The following is a 19295-nucleotide window of genomic DNA, read 5'->3' as shown; positions in this document are numbered from 1 at the left end:
CGGGCAGGCCAGATCTTCAGCTGGTGCGAATCAGTATCGCTTTATTGAAGTCAATGGAGGTATGCCAATTTACACCCATTGAGGTTCTGGCCCTGTGCGCTTTTTAGTAAAAATATTTGTGAATCAGTGAGGTTGGTTTTTTGTTTGATTTTTTTCCATACTCTACCAGCTTTGCTCACAGAATCTTATTCAGGTAGCTGTTATTAACCATATTTAACAGATGGGGAAATTGCAGCAGCAGAAGTGCCTTACCTAATGTCATGCATGAAGTCCATGACAGAGCCAGGAATGGAACGGAACTCTCCTGCTGCCTATTTCTCTGCTTTAGCAACTAGACAGGGTTTTCTTTCATCGGAGTTTGATCCAGTTGTAGTGAAGAAAAAATAAATAACCCAGCATGGTTTTACAAGTTGCTGTCATTTCATATTCTGTACTCATTTTAAAAACACAGATGCAGTCTTCACGGGCTATTAGCTGAACCCTACAGAAGGTCATGCTGCAAAGTGCTGTTTGCCAATGCCCTAAGAAAAGGGGGTTAAGTGAAATTGAATTCTAAGTCTTGTGGCTTTTAGTATTGTAGGAGAAGCAGCTCATTCAGCTGTTACTAAGTTGATGTGTTCTCCTGTTTTCCTGGCTTCCTAGAGAAGTGGGATCAGCATGCGATCTGTGTACAGAAGGAAGAGTCCTGGTACAATATGCCTTTGGTGCCTCTTCACCAATGCCATGTGATCCATCTGGGCACTGGAGTCCACGAGAAGCAGAAGGTAAGTCGGAAGGAGGGATGGCTCTGCCACAGAAGGGAAAAGGTAGGGGATGGAGGGAAACACTAGAGTTGAGAAAGAAGGAGAACAACAGAGAAGTAGAAAGGGGCAAAATGAGGAAGAGATGAGGTTAACACTGGTTATCTTTTCATGTGGCATGAATGAAAATAAAGGGCAGAGAAGCACACAGGACCAGCTTCTGCCATGGCATAGCTCATTAGCTGAAATCTGTGTGCTCAGACATACCTGTACAGCTCCCAGCTAAGTCAGTGGGAGCTGAGCATGAATTTCTGAGAGCAGAACTGTGCCAAGAAACCGTGACTAATCTGATTTGTAATGTGAAGTGAAAGAGGTGCCGGCAGAGAGGCCTGTTTACTCTAACCCACAAAAATGCAATGTTTCATTTTATTTATTGAGGCCCAGATTCTACCATCTTTACTCGCATTGGGTAGTACCTTAGTCCAGGAGTAGCCTCATTGAAAGCAGTGGGGACTACTTGCAGAGCAAGGTACTCGGCAGTAGGAATAAGGGAGGCAAAATCAGTTCCTTGATTAATTAATGAACTGCTTGATTAATTTCAATGTATCGCAAATGGCAAGTGTTGACTTATGGGTGTTACTGTGAATAGTCCTGCATAGCAATTAATGCCAAGAAATTTTAAAAAACCCCAACACCACAGCACAAGTTTAAATGTTTGCCTGCTGGTTATGCAGTGTTAGCTCAACAAGGTGAGAAAAAGCTTGGGAGAGTTGTTTCCCTGCTCAGTTACACCCAGTTTATATGGGGTAGCTCTGTCCATTTCAGTGGAGTTATACCAGTGTAGAACTGATTTAAGACAATGGAGAATTGGGCCCCAGATTTTTATAATCCACCTTCCTAGTGTATCTTAATATAGGAACCTTCACTGGTTTCTGGGGACTGCAGAACCTTTTCCATAGTTTAGAAGAAAAACTTTTTCAGCAGGAATCCTTGCTATATAGTTCCTTTCCCCCTTTTCATCCATGTGAAGCAGATTTTTGTCCAAGCACTGATTATTCCGGTTTTAGATTCAGATATTAAGCTGGATATTTTACAAGCACTGCAACTGAGACACAGATCATGGTATGAAATGTTTTTCTGAGCTTGATAGAAATTGAACTGGTTTTCCATAAGAAGCTGTGACCCATTGCTGGTTTCCCCTCATGAAGATAATCAGGGAATCAGAAATGGGCAAGACAGCTATCAAAGGTTTTGGTCTCCGTAAAGAGCGTGAGAGTCTGAAAATAGATTGTGTGAATAATTCACATTGAATAACTTATTTGGTATATCTAGCCTCTTTTTTTTTCTCTGTCCATTGAATGTCCACAAGCAGATCTCAGTGCTCTCAAATGCATCCCCCACTGAAGTTCATCTGACAGATTGTTCACATTTTTAAAGTCTGTGTTTTAATCACAAACAGTGAATGGATGATACGCAAAAGTTAAAACATGCATTGTGATTGGTTATAGAAATTCCATGCCATTATTTCTGTTCCTTGACTTGTTGACTTATAACTACAACAATCTAGAGGAGGTATGAAGAAGCCAATGGGGCTTTGTATCTTTCAAGGTGAGGGAGCACAGAAGCAGGATTAGAGAATTTTGGATCATTTGAAATAGAGCTGTATAGAAGATGGAAGTCTCATTTCACAAAGGATCTTGAGATTTCAAACTCTGGCTTTATTCAGAATCCGACTGAAAATAGAAAAATTCTAAATTCTTCACGAAGGAAATTTCTCCCCACCAAATTAGTTTTGTGTCTCAGTCAACCCATTTTGTTTCTAATTCATTTTGTTTACATGTTGATGTTATCTATTCCTTTTATAATATATCATAAATATAATACAAAAAATAAACAATGTTAAAACAATGTCATTTCAAAACAAAAGATCGAAATGTTTCAACATTGTCAAAACTCACTCACCATCCCAGTTTTCTTCCAAAATGAAATTCTGGTGAAATCAACCCCATTCTGCAAAGCATAATGATTTTGACAGACCCGCACAATGCATTGGAATATGTGGTTCTTTCGAAATTTTTCCAACTAGTGCTAATTTGAAACCACCTTTTCCTTCTGGATCATACAGGCCTAGCCAGAAGCAATATTGCTAGAAAAAAATAGGCAACTGTAAGATATTATTAGCGGGCCACAGAGTTTACATTTAATTTCCTCTTGTCGCAGTGTGTATGCCTGCATATTCTTAGCTGTGAAAAGTGCAGTCAGATCCTTATCTATCTCATTCAGTTGCAGTTGGGCCATAGCTTTAGCGAGGGGTTTTGGAAACTGAGTCCTGCTGCTCTCTTAATCATCCATGTCCTCTCCCATATATAAGATATACTAAGTGGGTGGCATTTGCTGGTCTGTAATTTTCCATCATCACCACCCAGTCACTGACATATGGTAACTGTGTGTGTTTGTGTTTGCGCACTTGGTCTTAGTTGCAAATAGCTGAGTTAGATCATTACCTGACTTGGTTAATTGTCTATTTTCGAGTAGTCAGCAAGCGTAAAAATCACTTTCTGCAATGATTCATGTGTGCAAACACTCCCCTACTTGAATGTCGTGGAAAACAGCCCTAAAAGTGGAAGAGGCGTGGTCCAGAAAAGCTCATTTTAAAGTTTGAGCCAATATTCCTGGGAAATACTTTGTGGTGCTCTTCCAGCTTACCAGAGAACCACAGTTCTCACTTGCATCAAAAGCTCTAGGGAACCCAACTGGTGCAATTGTGAACCTTAAGTTCTCTTTGTCAGTCAACGGTAGGTTGTGGCTGCCTGTGTCATACTGATTAAGGGAAGTCTGGGAACATGGAATAGCCATGGTGGATCAGACCACTGAACAGTCCAGTAGCCTGCCTCTGACAGTGGCCAAATACATTGCTCAAGAGCAGTTCATTCCATATTCCAATTTGAGCTGTCTTAATCGGACACATAGGTCACATGGTATGTGTCTTTTCCCTAAAAGAATGTGTGCAACTGAGTGAATTGGGGTTTAGTGTGATCACTCATGCTTGCAAATCCAAAATGCATTCTTCGTGTCCGTTCTGCACTGCTTGCGTAGGATCTGACATTGCTATGATCATTCCCGCCAATTAACTCATTTACTGGCATATTTGCAGTAGACGAACATAAAAGGGGCATGAAGCGAATATGTTTAAAAGTACTGCCATGCATTTGATACTTTTTCCTTTTGCCATAGTCACCTTGCTGTAGAAACCCAAAGGTGTGTGGACTAGGGCTTTTCAGACTCTCCACAATTAAATATAAACTTTTATCCAAGCTCAACTCGCAGTGTCTGATTAATCATAAATTCATACATTCCAAGGCCAGAAGAGACCACCATGATCATCTTGTCTAAAATCCAGCATAACGCAGGCCCTAGAACTTCCCCAACAGAATCTTTTTTTTAAAAAAAAGCATCCAGACTTGATTTTAAAATTGTCAGTAATGGAGAATCCACCATGAATCTTGGTAGGTTATTCTGGTGGTGAATTACTCTCACTGTTAAAAACATACACCTTATTCCAGCTTGATTTTGTCTCATTTCAACTTCAAGCCATTGGATCGTGTTATACCTTTATCTGCTAGACCAGAGGTTGGCAACCTTTCAGAAGTGCTGTGCCGAGTCTTCATTTATTCACTCTAATTTAAGGTTTCGCGTGCCAGTAATACATGTTAATGTTTTTAGAAGGTCTCCTTCTCTAAGTCTATAATATATAACTAAACTATTGTTGTATGTAAAGTAATTAAGGTTTTTTAAATGTTTAAGAAGCTTCATTTAAAATTAAATTAAAATGCAGAGCTCCCCGGACCTGTGGCCGGGACCCAGGCAGTGTGAGTGCCACTGAAAATCAACTCGTGTGCCGCCTTTGGCACGCATGCCATAGGTTGCCTACCTCTGTGCTAGACTGAAGAGCCCATTATCAAATATTTGTTCCCCGTGTAACTATTTATAAACTGTGATCGAACGACCTCTTAACCTTCTCTTTGTTAAGCTAAATAAATGGAGCTTCCTGAAATTCTTTAAAATGGTAACGTCTGTAGTTTGCTCAGGCTTTCAGTCTATGCAGGGCCGTGGCTAGGTATACAGTGTAGCTAGTCAGAACGGCTGTTGCTTAGTACGGATAAATGTCCAATATTAAACTCTCTACAGTTGGTGTGAAATTCACCCTTGTGGGTGAGTTAGCTCATTGGCTGTGTAAGTGCTGGCAGGGGTGGATTCTACCCTTTCTGAGGATGTCTCTCATTTGTGCCAGAGGAGTCTGCCTTGCAGCACGTAGGGGATTTGAAAACCTGTGATAAGAAAGGAGGGAAGAAGGAGGGAAGGTGAATGGAAGAAAGACAGTGTGGTCCAGTGGATGGGACACTGGTTTTCGGAACCCTGGGGTCTATTCCTGGCTCTGCCACTGGCGCACTGATTTTCAGAGGCACTGAGTGCTTGCAATTCCCAGTGAAGCCAAAGTGAGCCATGGGTGCACCATACCACCGAAAATCCTGCCTGACATGTATCGGTTTGGGCCCCCAAAAACAGGAAGCCAAAGCCAGTGGCCACTTCTGAACACTTAGGCCTGGCCCCAAACCACTCTTTGCCTCAATTTCCCCATTTGCCAGATGGCAATGATAGCACTTACCTCCCCTGTCGAAGATCTCTTGGGGATCTGTGGGTAAAACGTTTTCTTAGGGCTGCTGTCAGGGGCTCAGTGTACCAGATACAATGTAACTGTTGGACCTGACCACACATATACACCGCATCAAATGTTCTGAGATAATCTGCGTTGGATAATCTGAGTTTTTTGCTACTCAGATTGATCTAACATTCAGTACTTGTAAGCCTAGCAGGAATGAGGTCGGGGGTGGGGTGGCTCAGCAGTTGCCCAGTTGGAATAGTAAGAAAGGGAGATCCAACTAAATAAATAGCACAGAGCTTGAAACAGAACCCTGGCTTCCTTCAGAATATGTCACTGCTCCTTGAGCTTGGGTCTTCTTCCATGCCTGAGGTAAGTGGCATTCCCACTGCACAGTGCTATGTGTGAGAGGTAGAAAGGGTACATGAGGAGGGGGCTAATGGGGAAAGGATGTCAGTGTTTGGCCCTCTGCCAGGACTGCACTTGCTGTAGGGAAATCATTCTGCATCTGAACTCCTTTTGACTGAACTGGAGTGTCTGTCCTACTAGCCAACCTTCAGGGAAATAAAATGAATAAGAAAGCATATTTCTAACACTTCACACAATGACAAAAACTCACACATTTTCTTTTTAAATTAACTCTCATGTCCTCTCTTAATTGTGTTTGACCAATTCTTTGTTTCCCTTCTTTTCTTCCTCTATTACATTCGGCTGTGCACTCTCTCTCTTTATTTTTACTTTTCCTTCCTTCTCTCCTCTGCTGTGTATTCTCTCTGTCCAGCTGACTCCCTCTCCTCTCCGTGTGGTTATTTGGGAAGGAAGAGGGAATTTATAGCTTGCACTGGATTCTGTTACCGACTGTTCCACCCATCCGACCCCTCTGGATCTTTCAGTACATGATTTCATGCCAGATTGTAATGTTACCAACTATTTGGGAGCCCAGCAAGCATTGTGGCTTTCATTAGCTTATAGTAATACCTCCTGTGTTGTAGAGCAAAGCCAGTGGTGAGAAATTTAAAAGAGTACATTTTCTCGTCATTTCCTCACAATGGATGAAATTCACCCAGCACAGAGCCAACACTAGGTCAATGCACCACTTCCGTCCAAAAACCTGGGCTTCCATGACACGGCATCAATAGTGAACTTCACCCAAAGAGCCTTTGTGAACATTTCAACCTCTTAACCACACAATGTAGCTGCCCTTCAGAGTCATCAAATGCACTTAATTTTTTTCTTTGTGTCCTTTGGAGAGAAATGGATTATTTGAAAGTGATTCATAGATTCCTAGGCCAGAAGGCACCATTAAGATCATCTAGTCTGACCTGTCTAACACAGGCCAGAGAACTTCCCCGTCACTCTCACTGTTAAAAAATTATGCCTTATTTCCAGTCTGTTATATGAAGAGCCCTGTGTTGAATATGTATTCCCATGTAGGTGCTTATAGGCTGTAATCAAGTCACCCCTTAACCTTCTCTTTGTTAAACTAAACAGATTGAGTCTCTTGAGTCTGTCACCATAAGCCTGTTTTTTTTTAATCTTTTAATCATATTCCTGGCTCTTCTCTGAGTCCTCTTTAGTTTGCAACATTCTTTTTGAATTGAAGACACCAGAAATAGACACACTGTTCCAGCAGTGGTCAGACCAGTGCCAAACAGAGAGGGAAATCACCTCTCTTCTGCTCAAGATTCCCCTGTTAATGCATCCAAGAATCCCATTAGCCCTTTTATCCAGTGTCGGACTGGGAGCTCATGTTCAGCTGATTATCAACCAAAACCCTCAAATCCTTTTCAGAGTCACTGTTTTCCAGGATAGAGTTTCCCGCCCATCCTCTAAGGATGACATATTTTCTTTGTTCCTAGATATATGCATTTAGATTTAGCCATATTAAAATACATATTGTTTGAATGCATCTAGTTTACCCAGAAATCCAAATTGGTCTGTATCAGTGATGTGTCCTTTTTATTATTTACCACTCTCCCAATTTTTGTGTCATCTGCAAAATGTATCAGTGATTGATTTTTTTTTGTTTATTTTGTCATTAATAAAAAATGTTAAAGAATGTAGAACCAAGAACAGAATCTTGCAGGACGCCACTAGAAACATTTCCTGTTGATGATGATTTCCTGTTTACAGTTACTTTTTGAGATCTATCAGTTAGCCAGTTTTAAATATATTTAATGTGTGCCATGTTCATTTTATATCATTCAGTTTTTTAACCAAAATGTCATGCTGCACCGAGTCAGATGCCTTATAAAAATCTATGTCTGTTACAGCAGCATTATTACTTTTATCAACAAAGCTTGTAATCTTATAAAAAATCAAATTAATTTGACAGGATCTACTTTCCATACACCCACATTGATCAACATTAATTATATTATGCTCTTTTAATTCTTTAATCAAGTTCCATATGAGCCACTCCATTATCTTGTCCCAGCTTGATGTCATACGGACAGGCCCATAACTACTCGGATCATCCCATTTACTGTTTTAAAATATTGACATAACATTATCTTCCTTCCAGGCTTCCAGAATTTTCCCAGTGTTCCAAAACTTATTGAAAATCACCATTAACAGTCCAGTAAGCTCCTCAGCCAACTCTTTTAAAACTCTTGGATGTAAATTATCTGAATCTGCTGATTTAAAAATATCTAACTTTAGTAGCTGTTGTTTAACATCCTCCTGAGATACTAGTGGAATGGACAGAACATTATCCTCATCATATGATGAGAGTGCATCATCTGTTCATTCTCCCCCCCAAACATGGAATAAATGTATATTGAACATTTTCACCTTTTTGATGTTGTTGATAATTCTTCCATTTCCATCCACTTATGGACCAATAACATTGTAAGGGTACTTTTTGTTCCTAATAGATAATAAAATGCCACAAGAGGGTATAGTTAGCAGCAGTGGGGTGAAATTAAAGTAACGAGAATTGAGTCTGATTGTTGGAAAGAATCATCTGCCACTGTGAGCTCTTTCAAACTGTGGAATAGTCACAGTGATAGCAACCTTCACTTGAAACTGGAGATTAAAAATACGGGGCCAGGTTTACTGGCACCTCCAGCTGTTTTGTGCCTCTCTAGTGACAAAAGGTAGTCCTAAGCTGGGTTCAACCAGCCAGTAAAACTATGTTTATGGTTCTTTTGCATGGCCATCATGTGCTGGTGAATCCAACTCATATTATACAGTAGGGAACAATCTTGTATTAGCAGTTGGACAGGACAGATTACCGAAAAGCTCATTTCTCGCCCTAATTGCTGAAATGCAATATACACTTTTAGGTAGCCTCCTACCTCCTTCCACAGTCTCTCAGTCCTGATATCTTTCATCCTTCCATCAAAATGTGTAGCTTACCTCCCTGCCTGGAGGTGGCCTGCTCTGCTCTTAGCCTGTAGGTTTGTATTACAGAAGATTGTGAAATCAGTGCTAAGCCATAGTCTCTAATATCCTTTCTCTCTCTTCTTTGCTTCTGCCTTTCCTTCAGGTCACCCTGATGTAGAGCAACCTTGTAAACCCAGTGTCAGGACTTGGTCTCCCAATTCAGGAGTCCACCAGCACACGGTACCGCCAGTCTGTCCCGAGCCCCAGGGCTGCTATCTGGAGCTGGAGTTCCGCTATCCCTTGATCCCAGAATCCCTTACGGTCTGGGTGACATTTGTCTCCACGGATTGGGACTCCAGTGGAGCAGTGAATGACATCAGGCTTCTAACCATCAGCGGGAAGAACATCTCTCTGGGGCCCCAGAATGTCTTCTGCGATATTCCTCTGACCATCAAGCTGAATGCCAAACAGGTGGGCGAGGAAGTGTACGGCATTCAGATCTACACCCTAGATGAGCACCTGGAGATTGATGCGGCTATGCTGAGCTCCATCCCACGGAGCTTGCTGTGTGCAGACTGTAGACCCATCCAGTACAAAGTGCTCCGGGACCCTCCCTTCCAGACTGGTTCTCCATTTGTGATCTCAAACCTCAGCAGGAGATTCATGGACACGTAAGTATCTCTAGTCCAAAGGATGGACAAATTGTTTTGGAAACGTCTCTCCCCATAAAATTACACTGGAATGGCAGAGTTCTGAAATACTTAGAAAGGCTGACTCTCCACAAGAGGGGCCACTCTCAGGGTATATGTCTGGAACTGGAAGTCCCAAAATCACATGAGACGGCCTGACCTCATGGGCTTTCCAGCCTAGATTTGCAGACACAAGAAGTTCGGATCTTTTTTTACCACACAGACTACCAAACTTATCCAAGTTCTGAACTTTGTGAGAGAACCCAAGAGAGAGTTTTGGGACTAGCATGGTGACACTCAGAAGAATATATTTTCTAAGAAATATGTGTGTTGTGGTGGGGAATCATTTGGAGTGCTCTGATTGGGAATATCCAAAGCTGAGGGTGGCAGGCGGGTGGGAGAGAAGGAAGTGCATATATTTATTTACATTTTTAATGAATTTATTTCAGCTACATTTTCATCCCTCTTATAATCACTTTCTGAAGTTGAGTTTTGTTAGCACAAATGTTTGCAGACTTGAATGGGACTTACATGAAACATGTGCTTTTTGCAAGTTCTCTGTACATAAGTGAATTTCACAGTGGGTTTTAGCCTAAAGCCTGATTAGAAGAGTTATGCTTATCCAATCAGGGAACATAAACATTGCCATGTGACTTTTATGAGGCCAATCAGAACTTAAACTATGCAGAACTTAAACAAAAGTAAAAAAAAAAATAGTGTAATAACTTCAAAGTAATTCATGCTCTGTTCACAGACAGAAAAAAGCAAAACTGTTTAATAAAAATATTCTTTAGTAATTACTCACTCACCTGTAGCAACACAATGAAGCCTTTTTGAAAATTAACATCAGATAAAAGGAACAAAGCTGCTAAGGAAACCACATGCTAATTAAAAAAGAAGATAATCTTACTACTACTATCTAATAGCAAGGAAGACCACAGCTTCTTAAAGAGTTTCCAAATATAATAAAACAGAATAATTAACAATCCAATAATTACAAGATACTGCCACTCTGGCAGCCCAGTTGTACAACTGAGAGAATGCAAATTGTCTCTGAGCGCATGAGAATCCAGGTTAATTATTAAAACCAAAAAATGTACATCATTGGGACTCCTCAGTTGCTTATAGTTAAGCATGCGCTAAAGTATTTTCCTGGGCTGGTGCTTTAAATTGCAGTAGTTGCTGGCACTTACAGTAAATAAGGTTATTGACCTATTGGAAATATGTTAATTTGTTGCAAATGCCTCTTTGCCTGAGAACTGTCCCTTTCTTGTTGGAAAAAAGGATTGATTTTGCTTGAAACATCTGCATTCCTTAGCACAAATTCCATGAAATGGGCCCAATTCTGAGTTCACAATGAAATGTGGGGGAAAAAAAGCCTTTGAATTCTAAGCACTGTTCTATCAAACTTTGTTCTGAATATTTTTCAGACCTTTGTCTGATAGTCCTCTTACCTGGATTTGAGAGAAGAAGGATTGCCTTGTGATTAGGGCACTGTGTGGGGATTCAGGACACCGAAGTTCAACTCCCAGCTCTGCTCCAGGTTCTTTCGTGGCCTTGGACAAATCATGAGGGACAAAACTTTCAAAAGTATCTAAGACACTTAGGAGCCTAAGTCCTATTTTTAAAAGCGACTCAGACTCCTAAGTGCACTGAAAGTCAATGTATCTTAGGCTCCTAAGTTCACGAGTCTCTTTTGAAAATGGGACTTAGGCTTTTATGTCACTTAGAGCCTTTTGCCGTGGGCTCTTTGTGCCTCAACTCCCTCTCTGTAACATGGGGACAAGAGCACTGCCCTATCTCCTGAGTGGGCTGTGGGTAATAGCTCAGGTACTACAGTGGTGAGGGCCAAATAGATCCCTCGGTAGATTGTGTAAGTGCAGCCTCGGATTGGTTCTTTCTTCTGACGTATGGCAGAATCCTTTGTAGCCTCAGTTAAGAGCTAGACTGAAACAGGATAAGCTTTCCATCATCAGCCTGTGCTGAGTGTTTTTTACTCACCAGGCAGAAAGGAGAAGGCTGCAGGTGGTCCCTCACCAAGACACTGTGAAAGAGAAGCTAGAATATGTCCCTATGTAAACATGTACATAAAATATCACTTTGAAATATCTCTCAGCCCAGGTTCTCTTCTGCCTGCGTGTTTGACTCTGTATAAGTGAAACTCAGCATCCTGCTACCAGCTGACAGCGCAGCCCATCTGTCTCTCTGTAAACCCCAGGCCCATTACTCCTCTTCATTGTTTTTGCATGTTTCCATATTGACTAGCGTGGCATCCACACATATATATATATAAATATTGTGGAGGAAGTTGCATGTCTCTTCCCCTGCCTCCTCTGACCTTGGTCTCTGTTTTCTATTTTCTTCCTAAAGAAAATATTTGCTTGTTCTGTTATCTCTCAACAAGATCTTTTCCCCAGGTGTGGCAGTGATGAAAGGAAAATTAATTTCTCCTACCCTCTTCCTGCTGGTGGAGAGAACATCTCCCTGAGCTGAAAGGGGAGACAGTCTTAATGGATAGCTCTTGCCTTGTCAGCATTAGGTGCTCTTACAGGAGAAAGAAAATAGCAAGAGTAATGCAAGCCTTTTATTAAGGAACACAGACCCATCCCAACCCTGCTGGCTCTCAAGTTGAATTAGAATCCCAGCTCTCGGTGCAAGCAGGCTGAGATCAGGGAACCTTTCAAAAAGATGGGGCTGAGATCTGAATATCCTCTTCATCCCTGCAGATTATAGAGGAACCGGGCAAATCTCAATAGCTTCAGCTGACTTCGAACATCCAGGTTTGCTTGAATCCATTAAACAAAGTGAAACTCATCAGCTATGAACCGACTATAAACCAAAAAATAGGGGGGAAATAAATAAATAAAATAGTCAAACCAGCTGCTGCGTGAAAATGCTGAGTTCTTCCCAGCTGTAGGAATAAGTAGAGAGGGGTCTGGCCTGCAAAGTTCCCCAATACTCCTGGGGGTTCAGTTCTGGGGTTTTCATTCGGGCTGATCACTAGAAATAATTAGGGATGGTCAAACCAGTTAACACAAAACCTTTTGAACCTTGCTGTCGCCGGGTACTGTGACCCAGTTAAAGCTGCCATGGAATCAGTATCTCAGCATTTGTTCTGGAGCAAAAGCCCTTGAATTTTTAGGGAGAGTTTATTAAGTAGAGAGAGCCTGGGACGGGAAGCTTTCTCCAAGGTGTTGAGAAAATGGGTAGCTGTCATTCACAAAAGACTTGTCCTGTTTCATAGCCCCAGCAGTCTCTACTGATCTCCCCCTTTTCATGAGTGCGGCCTTTTTTTCAGGAACAAACGGAGAAGAGAAGCCATCAGAGAGTCAGCTCTCCATGTGCATTGGTGGCAGTGGGCAGCCTACAAAGAGCCTCTGCACAGACAGAGGTGGTCTGTTCAAAGTTCTCATTTGTATTATAGCTGTACAGTGTGTGCTGGAACTCTGGAGAGACGGAGCTGTAGCTGAAGAGTCCACAGCTGGGTTGTATTATTCCTATGAATTCCATTACACACTAAAATCCTGGGATCTCTGTCCTCTCGCCACGGGGCATGAGTAACTCCCATTGAAGTCAGTGGCACTTGGCTCCATGGGGAAGAAACTCAGACCCTCACCAAAGATCCCACAATAAAATAGGAACATGAGTGCACAGGGGATACAACAGGGATTTCACAGTGTCCCTAGAAACCTGGGCTCCTGCCTTTATGTCTGTATGTGGCAGTGATTTAAACTGGTACTGAGCCAACCATTCATGTTGCAGTACAGAGAGTTTAGCTATATTCTTAGCTACATGGCAGGTCGTTCATGAAACATGTTTAATTTTTTTATCAGTCTGTTAGGGTTTAGATACAAATGTAACACTTGTAGCTGGCTATGCAGGAGTGTCCAGGATGGGGAGAAGGTGCACGCGGGCTTTGGCTCCTGTTATTCACTTTAAATGGTAAGAGGCCGTGTAGACATAGCGTGATTTGTATGTGATAGCAAAAACCCTCTTAATTCTTCACTGTATTATATCAGTTTGACACTGGTGGAACTCCATTGTCTTCAGAGGGGATTTACTGGTGTAGAACTGAAGTGACGCAAAGGAGAGAATCAGACCCCCAAGCTTCATCATAACCTTACTTTGTATCCTGCCTTCTTTTTTGGATGGAGAAATCATTTGTATTGTGGGTCTAGTGTTACATTTTGTGGCAAGCTGGAGACTGTTAACCACCTAGAGTCTGACCAAATGTACTTGAAGCTTTTTCTCTTTTGGCCAAGTCTTGGAATCTCCCTTTGTCAGTTGTCATTCAGTCCTCAAGCGAAAGTTTCAGTAAAGCCAATTACTGAGTAAGGACTTCAGCAATTACGGCCCTATCCAAAGCTCATTGAAGTCAATGGTCAATGGGCTTTGGATCAGGCCATTAGCCAGTGATGCAGTTGAAAATAATGTGAGGCGGGAAAAGGGGTATGACACAACTACTCAGAAGACAGCATGCAGATGACTTGAGCAAGAGAGAGGTTGTTGGTTCAAATTGCAATTGACAAACCTGGACTCCTGAATCCCATCCGTTGCTTGTGTATTCTTGCTAAGAAGCCTGAGGTGAGGCATGGGGAACTGTACAAATTGTTAGTAAAACTTCTGAGATTTGGAGGCTGGTTTAAGTTTGCTTCCAGAGGTGTCACAGAATTCTTGAAAGTGTACGAGACAAGGGCAGCTCCAGATTCCTCTCCAGCATGAATGTGACGGCTAGTCCAAGACAAAGTACTCTGGCTTGAAGGTCTCTTCAAGATCACTGCCACCAGGCCCTGGGGGGAATTCTTTTCTCACCCCCACACCTCTGACATACATCTTAAACTGGGCAGGGAGGATGACTAATTCTGTTCCCACATGCCAGGTATGAATACCTACCATTGCTCACCCACACGCAGCACACCAAGTGCCTGGCAGAGAGAAACCAAAAAGAGAAAATCCACTTTTTTTTTTCCTTTCTACTATTCTCCTTAACATTCCTTTCAGAGCGTTTCCTTCACATGTGCAACGGTACTTACAGCTAAAGTGTATGTTGCTATTATTTACAACTTCCAACAGTGTGCTAGGTACTTTACAGGAGAAGTAAACCAGGTCCTTGCTTCAAAGAGCAACAATCAAATGTTAGAGGCTAATATTGCTGCTGTTGGTAGGGATTATACAGCTCCATTTAGCTGATCAGATCTGGCAGCTGGCAGCCACATTCTTTTCTTTTCTTTTCTTTTCTTTTCTTTTCTTTTCTTTTCTTTTCTTTTCTACTGGTTTAAAAACACCAGGTTATTTTTGCACGAGAATGAAATCTGCTCCTGCCCCCTACAGAACAGGCATTGCGAGCCTCCCTTGTACCACCCCCTGCCAAAATGTTCTAGTCCTGACCTGGAGAAGCAAGAGGACACATTCATTCTTCATTCCGCAGGCAGTTTTTTTCTGTTAAATATGCACAAAGGTGCCAATTAGCACCAGCTCTGGTGATGGATTGTGATTATTAGCTGTTGTGGTTACTTATGTAACACCATAGCTACATGTGGCACTTCACAAAACACACAGTTCCAGATTTTCTGTGCTGGCTGATCTGCATTTGATGTCAGATCAGGAATGGGAGAGCAAAGGTGGGTTTATGCCTTAGCAGCACTCTGGTGCTGACATGGGGCTGAGACCATTTTTTGGCCCCAGATTCAACTTAGGGTATGTCTACACTGCAACTAGGAAGTGTAATTCCCAGCCTGGGTAGAAATACATGTGCTAGCGCACCAAAAATAGCAGTGTAGTTACGATGGCACCTGCAGCAGTTCAGGCTAGCTGCCTGGATACATACCTAGGACCTTGTATGGGAATGTACTCGGTGGCTAGCCTGATCGGCTATTTTTAACATGCTAGCTCAAGCAGCGCTAGCACGAGCACATCGGCCTCAGCTGGGAATTACACCTCCAGCTCTGGTGTAAACCTCACCTTAGAGGAGCTTCAGAGTTGTTCATAGCTGTCTGTGCCTCATGGGTGGTTCCAGCCAAAGAGAACAGGTAGAATGCAGAAGCATTCTCATTATGATTATTTTCTGCCTAGAGATACTCGCTTCTCCAGGGGCTGGGAGCGGTGATGGAGAGTTGCCATTATGCAAAGAAAATCTGCAAGAGGCACGTTAAGATGGATTTGTAGCCCTATGCCTTGCCAGAGCCATATAGCGGGGCCAAGAACGTGGCCCACTATTGAGTTGTGGACAGATATCCATTAGAACATGAACTGATACCACCAACTCAAGCATTGTTGGCCACCAAGCAAGCATTAGTTGATGACAAATTTCAGTCACTACCAGCCATGGTTGCATTTGAACTAGCAACCTAGCAACAGGGTTTTTAGCTGCAAGATGATATGAAGGTTAAATGGGACCTTTCCCACTAGGCAAAATAATTTATTGCAGGTGAAACAATCTCAGAGCTGCGGTGAATTAGGCTGTACATTACTCATGGATAATTACTGTTCGCTAATGTTTCCCTTTTTATGTACCTATTATTTGGGCTTCTAAATAAGGCAAGAAGCCCCAGGAATCTCCCAGGAATAACAAATGCATTTTCTTTGCTTGACTGAGGCAAGAAATATTGGACAGGCATGTGTTATGCAACAACTTAAAAATAACTCCTTTGTAAAACTTGGACTGAGCCTTGAATACCACAAGAGAGGCAGAAATATGTTACCTGCATTTTTATCAGCAGCATCAGCTAATCCAGTTTTCTCTATTACTTTTGTAACTATTGGCCTGATCAGTTGCTGGGCATTTAGTTTTATATCTTTAATATCTTTTGTGTGGTATTAAAATACCAAAATGAGATACGTTCATGGAGGATAGGTCCATCAATGGCTGTTAGCCAAGATGGTCAGGGATGGAAACCCAAGATCTGGATAGTCCTAAATCTTTGACTGCCAGAATCTGAGACTGAACAACAGGGGATGAATCACTTGATAAATTGCCCTGTTTTGTTCATTCCCTCTGAAGTCTCTGGCATTGGCCATTGTTAGAAGACAGGATACTGGGCTAGATGGGCCATTGATCTGACCCAGTATGGACATTCCTATGTTCTGTTAAAGTTGGAACTCGGAGTCAAATCAAATGGGATTTGAAAACAGAGCCAGATTGGCATTGCAATATGCTCTGCCCTTAGTACCACATTTGGATAGGACACCAACGGACACTACAGAAAACCCTTTTAGGCATATAATGGCTTACACATATTCTGAACAAAGAGAGGGTCCTATGATACCCTTAGCAAAATTAACCTCTCAGGCTTGAGCCTGTTCATTGTGGCCAAGGTTTTTAAAAGTGACTACTCAGGGTTTTTGTTTGTTTGTTTGTTTGTTTGTTTTATTTTGTTTTTGAGGGGGTGGGGAGCTACCTGAGACATCTAATAGGGGCTTGGTTATCAGGGAGATAGTGCTCAGCACTTTTGAAAATAAGGCCTCTTTAGGGTATCTCAAGCTGGGCATCCAAAATCATTAGTCATTACTGAGAATCTTGGCCTCTGAAATGAAATACAATTAACTGGATCACTGGTTCACAGTGCTTGTTTTTAAGTATGTCCAGTTGCAAATTTAATGACAATAGAAGAAGTTAGTTCATGATGGGACTTTAGCTGGGTAGAGAGAGACCAGTGGAAATAGGTTCCATCTGGTTATTAAACCATTAAATAACCACAAATGATCTCCTAATAGGACTTGTCATAATTTGAAGTGGATTAAGGCAAGGCACAGAGCCCCTACAGAGGAAATTGTGAAAGAATATTCCTTTGGAATAGACACATCATCTCCCTGCACAACCGACAACAAGCAGAGATACATTGTACGCATGAAAGCACCCACATATGCTATTAGGAAGCAGTATCCTCCTCCAAGGAGAGGCTCAGGACTCTGTGATTTTTTGGTGCAACTCTCCTAAGAAGAAGAGAAGTTCAGAAGAGCAAAGAGGTGGTTTAGCTGAGAAAAGAGGAATCTCAAAAGCTCTATGTGCACCCAGGTCTTGATCCAAAACCCACTGAAAATTAATAGACAGTCTCCCCTTTGGATCAGTCCCCTAGAGTATCCGCTTGCATGGCTCGGTTTCCTCACGCTGAGTATTTTGCATCTCTTCAGGATTACACAGAAACATTAGAGTATTAAATTCTGAAAATGAGGCCTTGGCTCAGGATTGCTGAAAGGAAATCCTAGAGGTCACGTCTGGATTCAAAGACTCTACCTTGCTCAACCCTGGAGGGACCTTCCTCCCAGGGACATGCTCAGTAGTGCAGGACTGATCTTAAAACCAATTGAACTTCAAAACCAATCTGCAGCTGAACCATCTATATGCTGAGTCCTGCCTGGGAGAGTATACGGACCACTCACAGGGTCCCCATCATTTCTGCCAAGAACCTTTTTCAATTTAAAAAATAGGGTCTGAATCAGGCATTTCCTAGGTAGTGTAGTTGTCAAAATCAAGTTAAAACACTGGTAGCAGTCTAATCAGTGGAATGCTTTGCGCAAGGGAAAGAAATGTCAACATCATTAAAGGGGTGAGTAATAAAATGCTGGCAGGGGCGGCTCCAGGCCCCAGCGCGCCAAGCGCATGCTTGGGGTGGCATGCTGTGGGGGGCACTCTGCCAGTCGTCAGGAGGGCAGCAGGCGGCTCCGGTGGACCTCCCGCAGGCGTGTCCACCAAAGCCGTGGGACCAGCGACCCTCCACAGGCACGCCTGCGGGAGGTCCACCGGAGCCGCCTGCTGCCCTCCCGGCAACCGGCAGAGTGCCCCCCACAGCATGCCACCCTGCTTGGGGCAGCAAATTGTCTAGAGCCGTCCCTGAATACTGGCCACCTATCTTGGCCTTAATATCTCAAAATTATAGATCAAAGCTAAGGTTCAGCAGTGACTTGCTGATGATGGCCCTTCCAAGCTCCAACCTGCCTCCAACTTGGTTTGCTCTCATCTCAAACTGACACACTGTAGTTGGGTAGCTGATTATTTGCCAGATCCCCAGCTGGTTTATACCAACTGAAGATCCATCCTGATACATTTTAGCTTCCAGACCGGTGCTGGGTCAACTCCTAACAAACCCCTCTCTCTGAAATTGCTGAGACAGAACTTCACAGGGAACTGTTCTAATTGAGAAGCTCTCATACCTTAAGTGAACATCACCTGAAACCGTGCTCAGGAAATGAACAAAACAGATTCCTGCCCTCAACCCCCAGCTTCTTTAATAACCAACTGGTGTTGAACCCCTTAACCTATATACTTCCATAAAACTGCCTCTCGGGCACAAACTCCCATCTTAAAGACTTCGGACCTCTAACAGTTACTTTATCCTGGAATTTGTAACCCGATCCTATTAAGAAGCTTCAGAAGGAGCTAGTCGTCTTCTAAAGAAAAAATCTTATTTTGTTTAACCAATAAACTTAAAAATTGTCCATCAGTGTTAAAAAGTTTGTTTATAAAAACAAACAAGAAATACCTTGGTGACCTTGGCTGCAAACTTTGTTTTTTATTAAATTTGCTACTGTGTTTTAAATTGGTACCAGGGCAAATACTTGTACGATTATATCAAAGTCTGCTGGAGTTAATCAGTTGCATATATATGTTTGCTACTTTAAAACCTCATGTGTTTGCATGAAGGAAGAAAATGGTCTATTTAAAGGACAAGTTTCAGTGGTTTAATGTCCAAGTTATCTGCTAGCTATGTACGTGGGGCTCAACTTTCAGAGTTAGGTTGCTATATTAACGTGCGCATTACTGCGTTTTGACCACTCAGAACAGCACCAGTTACCTATTATAGGAACCTATGTGCTGATCTGAGCACCAAGCGTAGAATGGACCTTTTAACCTAGGTTGGAAATTGAACTCGTTGGCTCATG

General features: G+C 42.3%; 1 protein-coding gene across 1 annotated transcript in view; it reads left to right on the top strand.

The window, feature by feature from the left end:
- PAPPA (pappalysin 1) overlaps positions 1-19295 on the top strand; it is a 217316-nt gene that overhangs the window by 79664 nt on the left and 118357 nt on the right. Inside the window, exons 6-7 of the mRNA XM_050926896.1 lie at positions 643-764; positions 8891-9398. Of these exons, the coding sequence (XP_050782853.1) occupies positions 643-764; positions 8891-9398 (630 nt within the window). The remainder of the gene's footprint in view (positions 1-642; positions 765-8890; positions 9399-19295) is intronic.

This window comes from Gopherus flavomarginatus, chromosome 17 (genome assembly GCF_025201925.1).
Source record: "Gopherus flavomarginatus isolate rGopFla2 chromosome 17, rGopFla2.mat.asm, whole genome shotgun sequence".
Taxonomy (NCBI): domain Eukaryota; kingdom Metazoa; phylum Chordata; order Testudines; family Testudinidae; genus Gopherus; species Gopherus flavomarginatus.
Note: the sequence above shows the minus strand (reverse complement) of the source record. Positions and strands in the feature narration are given on the sequence as shown.